This window comes from Oratosquilla oratoria, unplaced genomic scaffold (assembly GCF_046742065.1).
Source record: "Oratosquilla oratoria isolate Oo_2021 unplaced genomic scaffold, ASM4674206v1 SCAFFOLD51, whole genome shotgun sequence".
In the NCBI taxonomy this organism is placed as follows: domain Eukaryota; kingdom Metazoa; phylum Arthropoda; class Malacostraca; order Stomatopoda; family Squillidae; genus Oratosquilla; species Oratosquilla oratoria.
Genome location: NW_027467715.1, coordinates 1,408,871 through 1,429,069, shown reverse-complemented (window position 1 = coordinate 1,429,069; position 20,199 = coordinate 1,408,871). Strand labels below are relative to the sequence as shown.

The following is a 20,199-nucleotide window of genomic DNA, read 5'->3' as shown; positions in this document are numbered from 1 at the left end:
GGAAGTTTATTCCATTCATTAACTACACGGTTGGCGAAGTTGTTTCTACCCACTTCCAAATTGAATCTATTTCCTGACAGTTTGAGACCATTATTTCTTGTCTGATTCTCGTTGAATATGAAAAAATTGTCACTTTTGACGTTGTCAATTCCCTTTAGAATCTTAAAGACCTGTATCAAGTCACCTCTGATTCTATGTTTTTTTAGGGAAAACAGATTCATATGTTTTAGTAGATCTTCGTATGATTTATATTTTATATTTGGAATCTGTTTTGTGGCTCGCCGCTGTACTTCTTCTACTCTGTCAATGTGGTTAATGAGATTCTGTGACTATAAGAAAACAGCATATTCCAAATGTGGACGAACTAACAATTTATATAGCTTGGTAATGGACTTTTGAAGTCAAAAGATTGCGCAATCACTTCTAAAATCTTATTTGCTTTCGCAGAGGCTGAAATATACTACTTGGATGAATTGAGATCGTTATTGATGGTTACGCCGAGATCCTTATAATTATTCACTTATGTTAACGATTTCCCAAATAACTTGTAATCGTACTCACTGTTAGTATTACCGGTGTGCATAACCTTGCATTTACTTTTGTTAAATTTCATTAGCCATTTTTCAGACCCCTACTGTAGTTTATCTATATCTTCTTGAATATATAATTGGTTTAACCACTTACATACGGTGACGCATCCGTAGGCTGCATGAGGAGCAGGTGGGTACGCGGTTATGCCGACGTCGGGATCTTGATTATATCTATTGTAGTCGAATCTACGTAACCTCCATTCTCTCTAAACTGGCTTCATCATATTTTCTATGGTTATCAAAATTCATGGGTGAAAGAGAACGAACGACTGAGCACTGACTTTATTTTCTATAATGCGATTATTATGACGCAACATCGCACATCAGGCAGCTAATGCTGCCAGACGTATGGTGTGCCCCGGAGTGAAGAGGTTAAGAGGTCATCAGCAAATTTGGAAACAGTCCATGGTCTATATCATTTATATATACTATGAATAGAAGTGGCCCAAGAACGGATCCCTGAGGAACTCAACCAATTACTAGTCCAACTTAATAGGCTACCACTTACTCCGTGTGAAGCTAATTTAGTAAGTAGTCTTTCATGGGAGACGGTATCAAAAGCTTTTGCAAAGTTTAGATATATCAAATCTATATTGTTTCTTTTGTCAAAATTCAAGATAACTGTGTTCCTCTTTTCCCTTGTAAAGTGGAACTATACAGACACTCCTCCAGTCCTCCGGCACTCTACCCTCTCTTAAACAAACATTAAATGACCTCACCAGCCAGTCCACCATCACTGTACCTCCTTTTTCAGATATTCTACATGACATCCATCCAGACCAGGTGCCTTGCCTGCTCTCATCATCTTAACAACTGCCTTCACTTCATCCTTCTTTATTTCTCCTCCATTTTCCTCACTCATCACAGTCATTTTCTTAGCACTTCCCACTGCAACTACCTTTCCCTCCCTATCCTCCTTCACATTTAGCAACTCCCTAAAATACTCTGCCCACCTTCCTCTTACTGCCTTCTCTTCCATTATCATTACTCCATCTGCACCTTTTACTTTTTCTTCTCTACTTGATTTGCCTCCTTTTCCTCTCTTAATTTCTTTCCAAAACATCTTTTTATTACTTTAAAATTTTTCTGTCATACTTTTACCCCATTTCATATCTGCTCTCCTCTTTGTATCCTTTATCTAATGCTTTACTCCTCTTTTCTTTGTACCTCTCATATGATTCTTCCTATTTTGTAACTAATCTGTGAAAGTTTACTTCTTCTCTTCTACAACCTTCTTTGCTTCCTCATCCCACCATTCACTACCCTTCCTTCTATTTCCTCCTGTCTTCCTTGTTCCACACACCATCTTTGCACACCTTGTGACTCCCTCCTTGAACCATCCCCATTCCTCCTCCACTCCTAGTTCTACTCTATCTTTCACTCCCTCCCACTCCTCTCTCAGCTTCTTCTTGTACTCCTCCTTTTCTTTCTCATTTAAGCAGTTCACTCTAAGCACCTCCCTACCTTCTGTCCTTTTCCTCTTTCTCCATCTATCCTCCACTCTCAACTTACCTTCCACCAAAAAATTATCTGATACCCACTCCCCTTAGAACATGTACATCCCTAACTCTTCCTACTATTCTCCTGGTTACCACTATAGAGTCCATTAAAGCTCTATTTATTTTGTAACCAATCTGTGAATGCTTACTTCTTCTCTTCTACAACTTTCTTTGCTCCCTCATCTCACGACTCACTACCCTTCCTTCTATTTCCTCCCGTCCTCCTTGTTCCACACACCAACTTTGTACACCTTGTGATTCCCTCCGTGAACGATCCCCATTCCTCTACTCCTAGTTGTACTCTATCCTTCAATCACTCCCACTTCTCTCTCAGCTTCTTGTACTCCTTCTCCTTTTCTTTCTCATTTAAAGCAGTTCACTCTAAGTACCTCCCTACCTTCTGTCCTTTTCCTCTTTCTCCACCTATCCTCCACTCTCAACTTACCTTCCACCAAAAAATTATCTGATGTTCCCCTACTCTCCTCCCTTAGAACATACACATCTTTAACTCTTCGTACTATACTCCTGGTTACCACTGGATAGTCCATTAATGCTCTATCTACCACCCTTCCATCCACCACCCTCTCCCATGTGTACTTATGCTTGACTTTCTTCCTAAACATTATTTGCTGTGATCAACTCACTGGATACATCTCCACCATCAACTCTCCACTACAATTTTTTCCTGGAACTCCATATTTCCCAACCACTTTCTCTATTAGTTCATTTCCTACCCTAGCATTAAGATCTCCCAACACCACTACATTGACATTTCTCCCAAATCCCTTTATGCACTCATTTAAATCCATCCAAAGTCTTCCTTTCCTCTACACTTTTCTCACTACCAGTTCCATATGCACTTACAAAAACTCACCTAACTGTGAAGGAATAGAGAAACAGAAATCCCCCCAAATAAAAGAAATAACCGTAACAAAAAAGGAAATCAGTGACCATATAAAAAACCTAGATGTTAGAAAATCGCATGGTCCAGATGGAATTGCAAATTGGGTATTGAAAGAATGCGTGGAGGAACTAACAGATAAAATACACACTATAATCAAATGCTTGCTCAAAGAAGGAAAAGTACCACAAGACTGGAAAAATACAAACATTGTACCAATATATAAAGGAGGAAGTAAGGAAAATCCAACTAATTACAGACCGGTCTCCCTATCAAGCACAGTAGCTAAAATATGTGAAAAAGTGATTAAAACTAGATGGGTTAAACATCTGGAAGAAAAATCTATACTAAACCCAAGCCAATTTGAATTTAGACAAGGAAGATCATGTATAACAAATCTAATCTGCTTCTATTGGAGAATAATAGATATAATAGATGAGAGAGATGGATGGGCAGACTGTACCTATCTAGATCTACAAAAGGCATTTGACAAAGTACTGCACAAAAAATTAATATGAAAATTTGAATCAATAGGTGGCATTGCAGGTAATTTATTAAAATGGATGGAAGACTTCCTGACTGGGAGAAAAATGAGGGTAGTAATTAGAGACAAATACTCAAAATGGGAAGAAATGATAAGTGGTGTTCCACAAGGGTCAGTACTGGCTCCAATCATGTTTGCCATATATGTAAATGACATGGACGAAGGAGTTGAATGTTATACGAATTTCTTCGCAGATGATGCAAAAATATTAAAGAAAGTATCAACAAATGAGGACTGTGACTCATTACAATCAGACCTGGACACAATCTGGAAATGGACTCAAAAGTGGGAGGTGAACTTTAATATCAAATACTTTAATAGCAAATACAGAATTTCAAAAAATTACAAAATTGGTGAAAATGAAATAAAAAAAGTGCACTCGGAAAGGGACCTTGGAGTGATAATCAGCAATGACATGACACTGGACAGACATATAAACAAAATAATAAGTGAAAAATACAACGTCGTGGGACCACCCCCCCAACCCCAAGAGTTGGGGGCCAATCAGCAGCAACCACCCCTGGCCATCAGCTCTACGCAGATGGCACCGATCCCCAAGGAGGAGCTACGCCTACCTGGGGGAGTACCACAATCCTTTTTTCCAACACACAATGTTACGTTTTTTCTGCACTGAGGGGTGATTTTCCGGCGATCACCCCTCTTCTTCTACTTTTAGCCGGAGATGTAGAGAGCAATCCTGGGCCCACCACAAAATACACATGCCCAACATGCTCTAAACCCATTACTTCGAGCAGACAGACAAAGGGCTCAGTTCAGTGCAATATGTGCAAAAACTGGGCCCACCTCACTTGTACAACACTTGCTGACACAAACCAATACACAAACACTTGGACATGTTCTACCTGCCCTCCAGTAACCCCACTCCCACCTCCCCAACCACAGCCAGCAACCTTACCCACTCCCAACTTCCCTTTGCCCTTACCCCCGATTAGTACTCCCCTTCCTTTGTCCCCGATCTCTCCTTTCCCCCCCTCTGACCCAGATCCTACACCTTCCCCACTACCACCCCAACCTCAACCCCAAACGGCAACATACAACACATACAAAACACACAACATCAACATATTACAACACAACATTGACGGTATTAACACTAAAAAACATGAACTTGAACACTTTCTTAAACAACACAACATACACATTGCAATTTTACAAGAAACAAAACTAAGACACTCACACAAAACACCATCATTTCATAATTACACCACCATCAGACAAGACCGGACTGACGGCAATGGCGGTGGACTCATCACCCTGATCCACCACTCCATCTGTTTTGTGGACACAAGTGCCACAACCAAAATTCTCCTCCCTACCACAGATAACACAACAGAAACCCAATCCATTCGAATCCGCACAGGCAACAATTCAACACTGACAATAGTTAACATGTACATTCCCCCCCAATCATCCCCCACAGTTCCAAACACCTTCAGACCTCAACTTAGCCAACTAACCTCAATCCCCAACCTGATCATGGGTGGTGACTTCAACGCCAAGTCGTCTGCCTGGTATGTCGACAACCCTGACACAGACAGAGGGCTTGATATACAGACTCAATTCGACTCATTGACTATCATGAACGACACGCATAATCATACACATATCCCATACCAAGCCCTCTACACTCCCTCCTCTCCTGATATCACCTTTTGCTCCCCCTGCCTAACCCCAACAACATCATGGAGAGTGGTCGGAGCCCTTGGCTCTGACCACCTTCCAATCATCATCACCACCAAAACAAGATGCACCCCAGCTGGCCACAGACACACTTACACCAATTACAAGAGAGCTAACTGGGAAGCTTTTACTGAAGAGACAGAACAACATTTTGAAACACTTAACAGTACACCAATCACAAACATAAACAATGCTGTGCACGCTTTTAATACAATCATACAAAACGCAGACAAGAGATACATCCCTAGAGGCAACAGAAAATCACACAACCCCAACTTCACACCAGAAATTCAAGGCCTCATCAGACAACGTGACACACTTAAACACGATACCCCCACACCTATCCCTCAAAACATAGCAGACCAAATACAAACACTAAACACTGTGATTGCCAATAAAATACATGAACAAAAAACACAAAATTGGCAAAACTTTATCAATACACTTGATCACAAAACAAACACCAGCAAATTGTACAAAACACTCAACAGCATCACACTATCCAACACTAACACTACACGCTCTCACGCAGCAATAATCACAACAACAGATAATCTACCCTCAAACAGACAACAAGCAAACGCACTCATACATCATTTTGCACAGACGAGCCATCTTACATCTCACCCTGACGACCGACGCACCATTCGATGTAAGAAAGACTTCCCCACAGACTCAGACTATACACCCTTCATAGACAGTCAGACAAAACTCATAATGCATAATCTCAAGCACTCATCTGCCTGTGGCCCTGATAACATAAGCAACATCCACCTAAAACACATTGGACCACAAGGTATACATGCACTCACAAACATTGCAAACTACAGCTATTCACACAACACTATACCCGACATCTGGAAGCATGGTAAAATAATCACCATTCCAAAACCGAACAAAGACCCAACAATCCCAACATCGCACCGCCCAATCACACTTCTCTGCACCCCCTCTAAAGTCATTGAACGCCTAATACTTAAACTTGTCACACCATATATTCCCCTTGCTGACTCACAACACGGTTTTAGGCCACTACACTCCACAAACACTCTTCTGACAAACCTCACACAAAGAATTTTAGATGGCATCAATTCAGATAGGCCCCACCACAGAACACTTCTTATAACATTGGACATTAGTAAAGCTTTTGATGCTATCCCCCGCCACAACCTAACAAATAAAATATATAACACAGACATGCACAATAACACCAAAAGATGGCTGGCCAATTATCTGGCAGGCAGGAATGCTCATGTGTCATATAATGGCCAATCATCGCACATCAGAAACATTAAGAACGGAGTACCACAGGGCTCAGTTCTATCCCCCACATTATTTAATCTATACATGCATGACTTACCCACACCAGACACCTCAGAAATACAAATCTCTTCCTACGCAGATGACATAACAATCACATGCACACATCATAACACAGACAAAGCTGCAGAAATAATCCAGCCTTACCTTGACACACTCAACACATGGTTCATCACAAACAGACTCAAAATAGCTCCAACCAAATCTACAGCAACACTTCTCACCAACTGGACAAAAGAACACAAATACATACCTCATCTCTACATCAACAACACTCTAATACCACACACAAACACACCGGAAATTCTTGGTGTAACATACGATACATCCATGTCTTTCAAACAACACCTCACAAACATAAAAAACAAATGCACACCTAGACTTAACGCACTTAAGTCAATCACTGGAACAACATTTGGACAAAACAAAGAAACTAATATAACAATATACAAACAATGCATACGCTCAGTGATGAATTATGCGAGTCCTGCATGGGCTCCTAATCTCAGTAAGACATACCACAACACCCTTCAAATCATACAAAACAAAGCCCTAAAAACAATTACAGGCTGCACAAATACAACACCTACAGACCATTTACACCATGAAACAAAAGTCCTCAAAGTCAAGGACCACCTCGACATGAGAGGCACACAAACACTTGCTGCAGCTACCACAAACACATCACACCTGCTACTCTACATAGCAGAACACCCACACACACCAAGAAACATTAAAACTACACCCAAAGACCTTTATTACGCACAGATACTCTCTTCTCTTCCTCCACAACCACCAAACACCAGCCTCCGGAAACATATTCATAATCATATCACTCACCGCTCCATTAACACACTGAAAGACAACACACTGCTGCATGCCAGACCCCCTGATATCCACCCTTCTGAATCCTCTCTCCCACGAAAGGACAGAGTCCACTTGGCCAGACTGCGATGCGGTCACCACCCAGCACTTCTAAGCTACCAGAAGAGGCTGGACGACCGTGTTGTGAACAGCTGCCCAGGATGTAACACTTCACCCCATACCATGCAACACATAATGGAAGACTGCATTATACACAATCATGCACGCAAACAACACAACATACACTCTATAAAGGATTTGTGGGAAAACCCAGTTTCGGCTGTGGCCTTCCTTGGGGAGACGGGACTGCTCGGACAGACAGTCTAGGGAACGACAACAACAACAACACTATTGAGGTCAATAAAAGTGGCATTTGATTACTTGGATGAAGAAATGATTAAAAAAATATTAGTTACATTGATTAGACCAAACTGGAATATGCAGCACCACTATGGACACCCAGTACTAAAGAGAATATAAGGAAACTAGCTCTTTCCAAATTAACATACGAACAAAGATTATCGAAACTAGAACTACCAACACTAGAGCAAAGAAGAGAAAGAGGTGATCTACTGACTATATATAGAATCATGAAAGGAAGAATCATGAAAGGAATGGGAATCCTTGACAGAAAAGATTTACTAAAAAATGACAATGGAAGAACAAGAGGTCATGAAAAGAAACTCAAAAAGGACAACTATAGAAGAGATAGGAAAAAGAATATCTCCCCACACAGAGTGCAGGATATATGGAATAACTTAGATGAAAAAACAGTGTGTGCAAATAATATTCATGATTTTAAGAATAACCTTGATGCCGAAAGATACAAAGACAGGTCACCATGAGCATAGCTCCCTTCCCATATAAATACAACTAGGTACATACATCTCCCTTCCCACTTCACTTTCATCCACATTAACCTTGAAACTTCCTTCCACTCCACTACACGCTTACCTATTTCTTCACTTACTAGTATAGCCACCCCTTCTCTTCCTAGTCCTCTCTTCACTCCTGAGAACCTCCCACTTACACTCCCAAACTCACACTCAAAACTCCTTTTCAACTTAGTTTCACTCAATGCCAACACATCCATATTTCTTCTCATAAAGATACTGCCTATCTCATCTGTACCACAACCATGTACATTAAAAAACCCAAACCTTAAGGTCCTGGTTTGAAAACTCCTCCCAGACGCTCTTATGCCTTTACTTCTTTTTAGGAATGTCCCCTTTGGGGGGAACAGGGAAAAATGGTACAGGACAGTAACAAGGGGTGGGGGGACAGCATAATAGAGGGACAGTCACAATATAATGAAGTATCATCATGAACAGAGATTTCATCTATCACAGACAAAATGATGTGTGGCTCTGGTCTGTAGGGGCACCCCATATAGACCCTAAAGTATCAGCTGCATGCTACTTAGCCACAATAACATGCAGACAGGATATAAATTTCAACGCCAAAAAGTGCAAAGCTTTGGGACTGGATAAAAACTCAAAAAGACCATCAAATAATTAATCACTGGAAAATGAATCAATTACAAAAGTGAAAGAAGAGAAAAATTTGAAAGCACTGGTCACAGATACCCTGTCCCTTGATAAGCAAAGATCCTTTCTTATATACTATAGTTTTGTTAGAACATATCATCATATCCTATTTCCTTTTTGTTGGTGATGGCCAAGTCAAAGTATATACCAACACTACACTCATTCCACATCCATTCATTGTCCTTCCCATCATAGAACCTCAATGATGAAGGGACATCCATGTCCCCTACTACACTGCTCGGGTCAAAAGAAATGCTGCATTTCCATAGCAGGGCCCATAAGCTATAGCTGGTTTACATTCATGTAATATCTAATAATTCTAATTAGGAAGATGGAGAGGGACAGAGAGGGGAGGTTGCCAATTAAAAGCAAATGGCCTTGCTGTGGATGTACTGTGTCTTGCTAAATTGCTTTTGACCCACAGCAGTGGGCACGATACAGGAATGATCTGTCATCCATGAGAAGCTGCAATGAGAGGGAGGAAAGGGTGGTGGATGGGAGTGGAATGGGTGGAAATGAGCATGTGCTTTTTGACTTGGCTACTTCCCTTGTAAGGGGAAAAAACCCTTGGTATATAGATACATAGAATTAGGAAGTGACATTCTAAAACTTAGGGGGAGAGGAAACTATTCAACCTGAAATTTGGGAAAAGAAAGACTTTTCTACACAAAACAGAATACTACTGTACATACCTGGTTCTACATATCCTCCTGGTAATTTCCAATGTGGTATTCTGTAGAATTTTTCCTGTACCACCAGCAGTTCCTCTTTGTCATTTACGACAAATGCTCCTACGCCAATCATATTATGAGCATATCTTGAAAAAAGAGAAAGTACTGTATACAGAAATACTGTTAAATACAGGTATAATGATTCAAAAGTTAAAAAATCCTAAAATTATCGACATATCTATATGTCAGCTTTGTAGTTTTATGGGTAGAATTTTTGCTTCTGATTGTAAAGGTTTATTGGGGGTGCTTTGGTGCAACCTATTTTGTATTCTTAAGGCTCTAATTTGTACTATTTAGGTTTTCAATGTATTCTTTATTTTAGGGAACCAGGCTGTTGGAGCACAGTTTGGTATGGTTCATAAAAGTTATTTGTATACTTTGATTTTTTTTTCAAACCCTGAGCCATTCTAAATATGTTTAACATTTTGTTTTCCCTATGAAGCATTTTGTATGGGGACTAAAATCCATATGTATACTGAACGTGATTCAACATGGTGTAGCCTCTGGCTATCTTGAAGGAGATTTCATTGGAAATATGACTAAATGATATCTCTATCCGTGTAGCTGATGAGTGCCCTCAAAAGCAATCACAAGTATAGTGGTATATCTCAGTTTTATGAATTAGCTAAACACCTAAGTAATCTGCTGTAGTGTTTTTATGTACAATATTTACTTATTGAGTGTTTATTAACTAGGATTTTAATGTTTTTATGCATCTTGCCTTGATTTAGTGCTACTACTCCAACAGTAGGTAATGCATACATCATAACTACACATAAAGAAAGAGTAGACATTATGTGTATCCTTGGCTAACACTCTTACAAGGGAGAGAAGACCATAGGTCTAAAGTATATACATATATATGTACATACATTCATACAAACATACATATATATAATATATATATACATATATATATATATATATATATGTACATACATACATATTATATGATTTAAAAGGTATTGTAGAGAATGAGTGTGAATAACATCAAGGATCTGATATATATGAAGTTACTGAAAAGTGTGTGTTTTTAAGAGTACAAGTCTGAAAAAAAGAAAATAAATGAAAGTCATCTTCTTAGAAGGAGTTGGATGATGAGTAAGGGATAGCATTTGTTGGGTGACTGAGGATGCTAAACTGAGCATGAATGAAATGAATGGTGATGGTTATAAAGGGAAACATGACAGGGCACCTGCTGTCTGGTGTTACATGAGGCGATGAATACCTGCAAATACACAGAAAAGGATTCAAAGAAATGAGTCAGATGATAGTTCCTTTTTTTTTTACAGATAATGTATTTTGACCAATAGTAGTTCACATATAATTAAAATGCAATTTTGAGTCATAGAATGCGAGAATGAAGATGACACCAATAACACTTACATCAAATGGCAAATCCCTGACTATTCATAAACCGTCTGGAATGTGACAGGAATACATAAATTACCAACTAAGTTAAGAATAATTACACAAGTGCAATTTGGCATTTCTATATCTCCTTATAGAATCTAGCCAAGGGCTCAAGTCCATATTATTATTGTAAAATCTCCAAAAAACAGTATCATTTCTAATGATTCAAAGTTGGAGGTATTACTGTTTTGTGACATATCAGGAAATCATTAATATCAAAATAATGTAATATGTCTCATTGAGTGAGATGAAAATTCATGATTCATTCTCTTAGGTACAATGTTCAGACTAATGATGAGTACCTGTAATTGGTGGTCCTGCAAAATGGATGTCTACATGTATCCATCGCTTGCATACATTAACTACCATTGTAAGTTACAACAAACATGCAAACCTATATGAGAGAGAACTGCCCGAAATGTCACCTGATGTATCCATTGCTTGCATACATTAACTATCATTGTAAGTTACAACAAACACACAAACCTACATGAGAGAAAGCTGGCTGAGATGTCACTTGACAATGTCAAAATACATATATACATACATACATATACAAAGGCTTTTTCCCCCTTACAAGGGAGGTAGCCAAAAAGGAAAAGGCATAAAATGATTCCCACCCATTCTATCCCTGAATACACTCCACACCCCTCCACCCTCCCTCTTATCTTAGCACCTCCTGGATGACGGGTCATCCCTGCACCTTGTCCACTGCCCTGGGTCAGAAACAGTGTCACAAGACACAGCACATCCACACCAAGGCCGCTTCATTAAATCGGCAACCCCCCCTCTCCGTCCCCCCATGCATAAAAGGAGAAGACGGGGAGAAATCCCTTCGGGCTGCGTCAAATTTTGCTCACACATACTACCTCACCCCCCATCCCCCCGCCCATTCCATCTCATGCATCACAACATCATCCATATACAACCATTCTCCATTCACCCGTCTTCTGTCCTCTCCCGTCCTTCCTCAACAGACATTCCCCTCTTCCCCAAAGCCCCCTTCACCCCATCCATCCACCTCATCCTAGGATGTCCCCTCATGTTCACTCCCTCCACATCTGCCTTCCATACCTCTTTTACACATCTTTCTTCACTCATTCTTTCCATGTGTCCAAACCATCCTAATACTCTTTCATCAACCCTATCTCCCAACTCCCTTTCCACCCCCGTTCTTCTCACCTCCTCATTTCTCACTCTATCTAGCCTAGTAACCCCCATCATACTTCTCAGACACCTCATCTCAAACACATTCAAACTCATTCTTTCTTCCTCTCTTATGTTCCATGTTTATTCCCAATAAAGTGATGTTGTAAAAATCACTCCTTCATACAGTCTCCTATTAGCATCCATTCCCAAATGTCTATTCCTCATTACACTCCTCAGTCCACCAAGGCATTTACTCACTTTTCTCAATCTACATTCTACCTCCACCTTCACTCCACCTTTTCCTGCCACATTTGCACCCAAGTATCTAAAACTATCCACTTCCTCCAGTCGCTCTCCCTTAATGCTCACTTCCAGTCTACTGCCACTTTCACCCCTTGTACATCTCATCACCTTACTTTTACCCACATTTATCTTTAGCTTTCTTCTATCACATACTCTCCCAAACTCTGTCACCAACTTCCTCAGTTCCTCCTCCGATCCTGCCACAAGCGCAGTGTCGTCAGCAAACAACAGCTGGCTCACCTCCCACTTTTCTCCATTTTCTTTAACCATCTCCAATCCCTGACCCACTACCCTTGCATTTACCTCTCACACTACCCCATCCATGTATAAGTTGAACAGCCAGGGCAACATAATGCATCCTTGACGAAGTCCCACCTTTACCTCCAACCACTCACTCTCTCCATTTCTAATCCTGACACAAGCTCTACTACTCTCATAAAAACTCTTGACAGCTCCTCGAAGCTTTCCTCCTATCCCATATATCTGCATAACTTCCCACAGTGCCTTTCTGTCTACCCTATCGTAAGCCTTTTCCAGATCCATAAAAGCCCAAAAAACATCCTTCCCCTTTCCTATAGCTTTCTCACATATTTGTCTTACCACAAAGATCTGATCTACACAACCTCTACCCGTTCTAAATCCACACTGTTCCTCACCAATTACTCCCTCTGTTCCTCTCCTAATCCTCTCAATCAAGATCCTCCCATAAGCCTTCCCAACTACACTTAACAAGCTAATCCCTCTGAAACTACTAAATTCACACTTGTCCCCTTTTCCCTTGTAAAGTGGAACTATACAGGCACTCCTCCAGTCCTCCGGCACTCTACCCTCTCTCCAGCAAACATTAAATAACCTCACCAGCCAGTCCAACATCACTCTACCTCCTTTTTTTAGACATTCTGCATGGCATCCATTCAGACCAGATGCCTTACCTGCTTTCATCATCTTAACAACTGCCTTCACTTCATCCTTCCTTATTTCTCCTCCATTTTCCTCACTCATACATAGCATAATATCTCAGTTGTCAGATGTCTCCACAGTACATCTTTGGAGCATGCAAACATCACCCACTCTTTACCTACACACACCTATAACTATATACACAACTAAACAACAATTATATATGCAATTAATGATGTCCTATTCATAATGTATTATGATATTGATTGTAATATTGCAAGGCATGCTCCTCAACTGAAGCAAGCCATGGTAACCTACAAGAAAATTCACTGATCTAACTTGATGAAGGTGAGCTATCCCCCTTGCATCAAGGGCACAGGAGTGTGTGAGTGGTGATTCTCCTAATTGGAGATTCTGCTGATATAGTAGTGTTATTAGATATAAGCTAAATCTAATCATGGGTTATATTTAAACTTTCTTTAATGTATATGTGACCATATACATACATCCTCAAATCCATCCAAAAGGACTGCTGTAATGGGCTGACACTCGATCTCCAGCCCAAGCCCTACATATCTCTGACAACTTCAACTGTATTTCATTTATCTTTTCACATACAAACAGCTGATAACCAGTGACTACTCCCTTCTACTACTACTACAACCCAGTGACATAGAAATTGTCCCACACAAACACAACACAGACAACAGTCCAAAATTTCTCCCTCAGCATGGGAGTACCTAAGGACTGCTCACAGTTACTGTGGGGCTGTGGGTTTCTAGTCAGTGACACTCAAGGCAACAATCATTATTAGGTACAATACCCCTGATGTGGGGAGTTCATGATGTTAAACCAAATCACAATACTCAAATGTTTACTTATGCTCAAAGAAGCTTACATACATACATATACCAAGGCTTTTTCCCCCTTACAAGGGAGGTAGCCAAAAAGGAAAAGGGATAAAATCATTTCAAAGAAGCTTACTTTGGGATATTGTTGGATTCCTTCTTAGGCAGCCATTTCACCATCATAACATATTCAGTCTGAGCATGATGAAATACAAAACCATGCTGAAAAGTATAAATACACAAATGAACAAATATATGCACCCATTACAAAAACCAAAAGAGAAAAAATATATGGGAATGTTAATAAAAGACAACCTGTCACCTGACAGGCATATCAGCAGGATTGTGGGAAAGACATATAGACTACTGCTGAAGATCAAAGTGGTGTTTTACTATATGGATGAGGAGATAATGAAAAAACTCATCTGATCTCTCCAGAACTGGAATATACATCAGTAGTATGGTCCCCACACAGAGTGAAGGATATAAGCAAAATTGAGAGAATACAAAAGGCAGCAACCAAACTGGTCCTCAGCCTGGCAAATAAACCATGAGAGGAAAGACTAATAGCACTGGGTCTACCAACTTCGAAAGATCAAAGAGAAAGAGGTGATATGATTACAGTATTCAGATCGCTAAAGGGGATAGATTGCATTGCATTGACAGAAGCAATCTCCTGATTAAAGATTGGAGGGCTTTAAGACGTCATGGGAGCAAATTAATAAAGAACACATGTCTGCAGGATGTGATGAAATACATTTTCCATACAGAGGAATAAATACTTGGAATAGATTAGAAAGTGATATACCCCAAGCTCAAACAATACAAGAATTCAAATCTAAATATGATAACTGGAAATCAAGGATATAGATTAGGTTGGAACTTTACATGAATTTGAGGCTAGGTATCATAAAAAATTAAAGAATAGAAGACAGGATCCAATGAGTGTTGTTCTTTTCCTGTATACTACAATTAGGTAAATGCATGCCTTGACTGGCTACCCCCCTTATAAGGAGGAAGAAGCCATTGGTATATAGATAGGTACAGACATAAAAATACATGAACAGGGAACCTAACTGCTGAAATTACATAAGGGTCCTGCATCAATAGTTTTAATAAATAAATGGAAAGTTTACATTTTCTTCTGACCTTTTGTATAACAACCAGTAGTCACAAAGTAGCCATTAAAACCCAAACAATTTTCTTAAGATAAAGTGAAACAAAAATATAAGCATTCCAATTAAACATAAGTGTTACCATTAACTATGCTCAACTGTATGGGATACTGTGGCTCTTAGCTACATATTTTGGCACTGGTTTTATCATAAAACTTCACTCTTTGCATGATAACAATTATTTGATTGATTGATTGATTGATTTGGTTTAACATCACAAATTTACCCCCTACCATGGCCTCAGTTCAACTCACCTTGACCTTCATTGCAAGTATTGATGCCTTAACCCACACAGCCAGTGAGAAAAATAAAGAGTGGTATCTCTCGTCCCCTCACTCTGCCACATTTAATTGACTCCTACAACACCCAACACCACAGTGGGTGTAGGGCAAATGTATATTTTGACTTAACTACTGCCCTTATAAGGGGGAAAAGGCTTTTTAGTATGATGTATGTATGTATTATCATATATTTTTATTCTTTAAAATAATGAAGGATACAATGGAATAATGCTTGATTTCACAAACATTCCCAAAAATCTCATAAGCACATTCTGTGCAAATAGTGTTCTTTTATGGTTGAAGACTCCATTACAAAAAAGAAGAAAAAAAAAAAAAAAAATCTACTATCCCTCTGTTCTCCTAGCAGCATATTTAGATATTCCTTCTACCACCTTCAGTGTGATATTGTCCCCTAGGGTATATGCATTGATTAGTGCCAGTAAAACACTTACATACATATGATATATACCAAAGGCCCTTTCCCCTTGTAATTGGGGATGGTGGAGTCAAAGCACACTACATACACAATGAAACCTATTCAATGCCCTTCCCATTTCAGTACCTCATGGATGAAGAGTTGTACTAAATAAAATATATTAAACTGATTATATTCAAAACTCATGTATCATGTATTTTCTAAAAAAAAAAAAAAAAAAAATATATATATATATATATATATATATATATATATATATATATATATATCTATATATATAAATTCACTCCCAATGATTTCATCTCCGCATACTTCACTCCCGTTCACCACCCCTCCCTCCCTCTTTTCTTGGTTCCTCCTGGGTGAAGGGTCAGAAGCAATGCAACAAGACACAGCACATCCACAACAAGGCCGCTTCATTTAATCGGCGATCCCCCTCTCCGTCCCCTCATGCAGAGAAAGAGAAAGACAGGGAGAAATCCCTTTAGGCTACATCAAAATATTATGCACACATACTCCCTAACCCCCCTCAATTCCCCATCCACTCCTTTCTATGCATTACAGCATCATCCATACACAACCATTCTCCACTCACCCCTATCTTCTGTCTTCTCCCATCCTTTCTCAACAGACATTCCCCTCTTTCTCAATACCCCTTTTACCCCATCCATGCATCTCATCCTTGGTTGCCCCCTTATGCTTACTCCCTCCACCTCTGCCTTCCACACCTCTTTTAGTAGTCTTTCTTCACTCATTCACACTTTCCAAATTAAAATAAATTGGGTATTTTCCTTACTTACCTTTGAGAGAACAGGAACCCAATCTGCCTGCTTTAAATTCACTTTAAACCAAACTCCTCTAATTTTCAATTCTTTCCAATGTGAGAGTGAAGCTATAGAAAAAAGAAAGATCAGGAAGTGCTGTAATACATCTGCAATATTTCAACATGTTACACAAAAATTATACATCAGCTGAATCTTTTGGCTCTGTATGACATCTACTAAGGCACATCTAGTTTACCTTTTAAAACATTTTCGATATTCCCTGAATGCTGGGGCTCTTCAAGGGAATTTACTGTGACACCTGCATATCGATCCTTTGTGCCCTGAAAAAAGAGAAAAATTGCAACACTAAAAATTCGGTAAATGTTGCAGTTTTTTGTATATGAGGGTCATTCCAAAAGTAATGCCTCCTATTGTCATGATGACTGAACTTATGCACTCATGACCTGAAAGTTTCATCTCCCTGTTGGAGATATTGATGGTGTGACACTCTAAGAAAGCAATCCCTGTCATGGACGTGCGTCAGAAGCAGAGATGCATCATTGAATTCCTCTATGCAGAAAAAATTGAACCAATCATCATTCACCGGCGCCTGGTGAACATTTACAAAGCTGATGCAGTTGATGTCAGCATAGTTAGGACATGGGTTTGTCGATTTCAGAGTGGCGACAGAGATGTGAGTGACAAAGTGCGCTCTGGACGCCCATGCACAGCCACCACCCCGGAAAACAAAGTGTGCCTCGATCAACTCATCCGCGCTGATTGGCAGATAATGGTGAATGAAATGCATGTAGAGTTGGATGTGGGTGTCAGTGCACTGGAAACGATGTTGTCATCCCTAGGATACAGCAAAGTGTGTGCTAGGTGGGTTCCATGAATTCTCACACAGGACCAAAAGGACCACTGACGGGATGTCTGTCAGGACTTGTTGGATCGGTACGAAGCTGAAGGTGATGGATTCTTGGACTGCATCATCACTGGTGATGAGATGTGGTGTCACCACTATGAGCTGGAGTCCAAACAGCAGTCGATGGAATGGCACCACTCACAATCCCTAGCAAAGAAGAAGTTCAAGACGCAGACATCTGCAGGCAAAGTGATGTGCACCATCTTCTGGGACAGGAAGGGCGTCATCCTCCTGGATTTCTTGGAACCAGGGGTGACTGTCAACTCTGACCATTACGTTGAAACGTTGACCAAGCTGAAGGCCCGGATTGCCCGTGTAAGGCCAGAGAAAAGAGAAACATTCCATTTGTAACACGACGACGCTAGGCCACACACAAGTTACACCATGGAATGTGTGACAAAGTTCGGCTGGATGGTGCTGTCTCACTCACTGTATAGTCCCGACCTGGCACCGTCAGACTTTCACTTGTTCAGACTTCTGAAGGACACATTACGTGGGCAGCCATGAAAAAATGGACTGCCTTAGCAGGCGCTGACTTTTATGACCGAGGCATCATTGCTGGCAAAAGTGCATTGAGAATGGTGGTGACTACATAGAAAAATAAATTCTGGAGCACAAAAGGTCGCTCGTTTTAATGGTGCCACTCTCTTCAACTTTTTGAGTTAAAAAATAGGAGGCATTACTTTTGGAATGACCCTTGTATTATCATTATTATTATCATACTACTACTATATAAGGACCAATCATGGGTACATGCAAGAGGTAGTTGTGTGAGACAGACACAATAGAGAATCATCTCCCTGCCACCCATCTTCAAAACCATCAACACCCTCACCTCCATCTGGAGGTGGAGTCACATGGACTGATACTTACTTTCCTGACTGGGTGTAAGATCTCCCTCTATCACTTTTGACTATATTTCCTCCACCTTTTCAGATAAGAAAATCTGACAACCAGCAAACTGTTCCCCTCCTACTAATGTAACCCAGTAGCCTTGAAAGCCCAACACTAATACAACAAACATAACACTCCAACATTTTTTCATACAGAAATTAATGGGAAAGTTCAAGGGTCTGCTATTGGAAAAGAAACCTAAAATAGTGGGCTTCACTTATGACATTTTTATGGCTTCCAACCAACATGTTAAGATTTTGACAGTGAAAATGAACAAGAAAATGACCATATGAACATATGAACATCAATCACAAGCACAGTCTTAGGACAACAGAAACCAATCACAATCTATAAACAATTCATTAGAGCCACAGTCAACTACATCTTCAAAACTTGGTTCCCAAAAATCAGCAAATCAAATGGACACCTTTCAAACCATTCAAAGTTTATATCAGAAAAAGAGATGGATGGTAAAAAGATAAAATAGATATTTCTCTAAAGAGGCTAAGCTTGTACTGTAAAGCCTTTTATAAAAAACAAATTGTATACCTGAAATAAAGTTATAGCTTCCATTGCACTGCTTGTTGCCCTTCTGTAATGGAACTGGATACACTTCTGAGTACCTGGTCTCTTCTGGAATCTTAAATACAAAAGCATATTTCAATATACAAAAGTTCTTTAAATCTTAATGTACAACTTCCATTCAATATCAACACATGAAAAGGCATAGAAAGAAAATAACATGAATAGAAATAAAAAGAGGAGATCACAAGAGCATAAAAACATCTAGGGTAGTTATTGGGAAAGCTGAAACTGCTTTCACACATAGCTATGAAGACCAGCTATGGGACCAGACAACCAAATTTGTATTACACTGGTTCTCTCTTCCAGGAGACCAACAGCCCCCATGAAACTGGCCAGCCATCAGTTCAGCCCATGTCTCTCAGTGAGGTGAGGGAGTAAGCATGAAAAATAAATTGACGCTGCCCAAAGGGATTCTCCCTGTCTTCTCCTTTTCTGCATGAGGGGACAGAGAGAGTATTCTTTACCTAGTTTTTTACCTAGTTGTATTTTACAGGAAGGGGAGCTATGCTCGTGGTGTCCCGTCTTCATATCTCATTTTATCTAAACTGTTTTTAAATTCATGTATTGTTTTTGCACACACCACTTTCTCATCTAACTTGTTCCAAATGTCTATTACTCTGTGGGAAAGCTGTTCTTTCTTAGATCTCTTCTATAACTGTCTTTCTTCATTTTCTTTCCGTGTCCTCTTGTATTTCTATCATCTCATTTTATTAGATCCTAATTGTGTGTGTGTGTGGGGGATGCTGATTTGATGAAGTGGCCTTGCTGTGGATGTGCTGTGTCTTGCGCCACTGGTTCTGACCCAGGGCAGTGGACAAGATGTAGGGAT

General features: G+C 39.9%; 1 protein-coding gene across 3 annotated transcripts in view; it reads right to left on the bottom strand.

Moving 5' to 3' along the window:
- The window catches only part of LOC143023567 (uncharacterized), a 48,284-nt gene that overhangs the window by 12,239 nt on the left and 15,846 nt on the right, over positions 1–20,199 (bottom strand). For all 3 annotated transcript variants that reach the window (XM_076182154.1, XM_076182153.1, XM_076182155.1), the window contains exons 2-6: positions 19,335–19,425; positions 17,223–17,307; positions 17,003–17,094; positions 14,447–14,532; positions 9,659–9,783 (exon numbers count right to left, since the gene is read on the bottom strand). In XM_076182154.1, coding sequence (XP_076038269.1) covers positions 9,659–9,783; positions 14,447–14,532; positions 17,003–17,094; positions 17,223–17,307; positions 19,335–19,358 — 412 coding nt within the window. In that variant the 5' untranslated portion in view covers positions 19,359–19,425. The remainder of the gene's footprint in view (positions 1–9,658; positions 9,784–14,446; positions 14,533–17,002; positions 17,095–17,222; positions 17,308–19,334; positions 19,426–20,199) is intronic.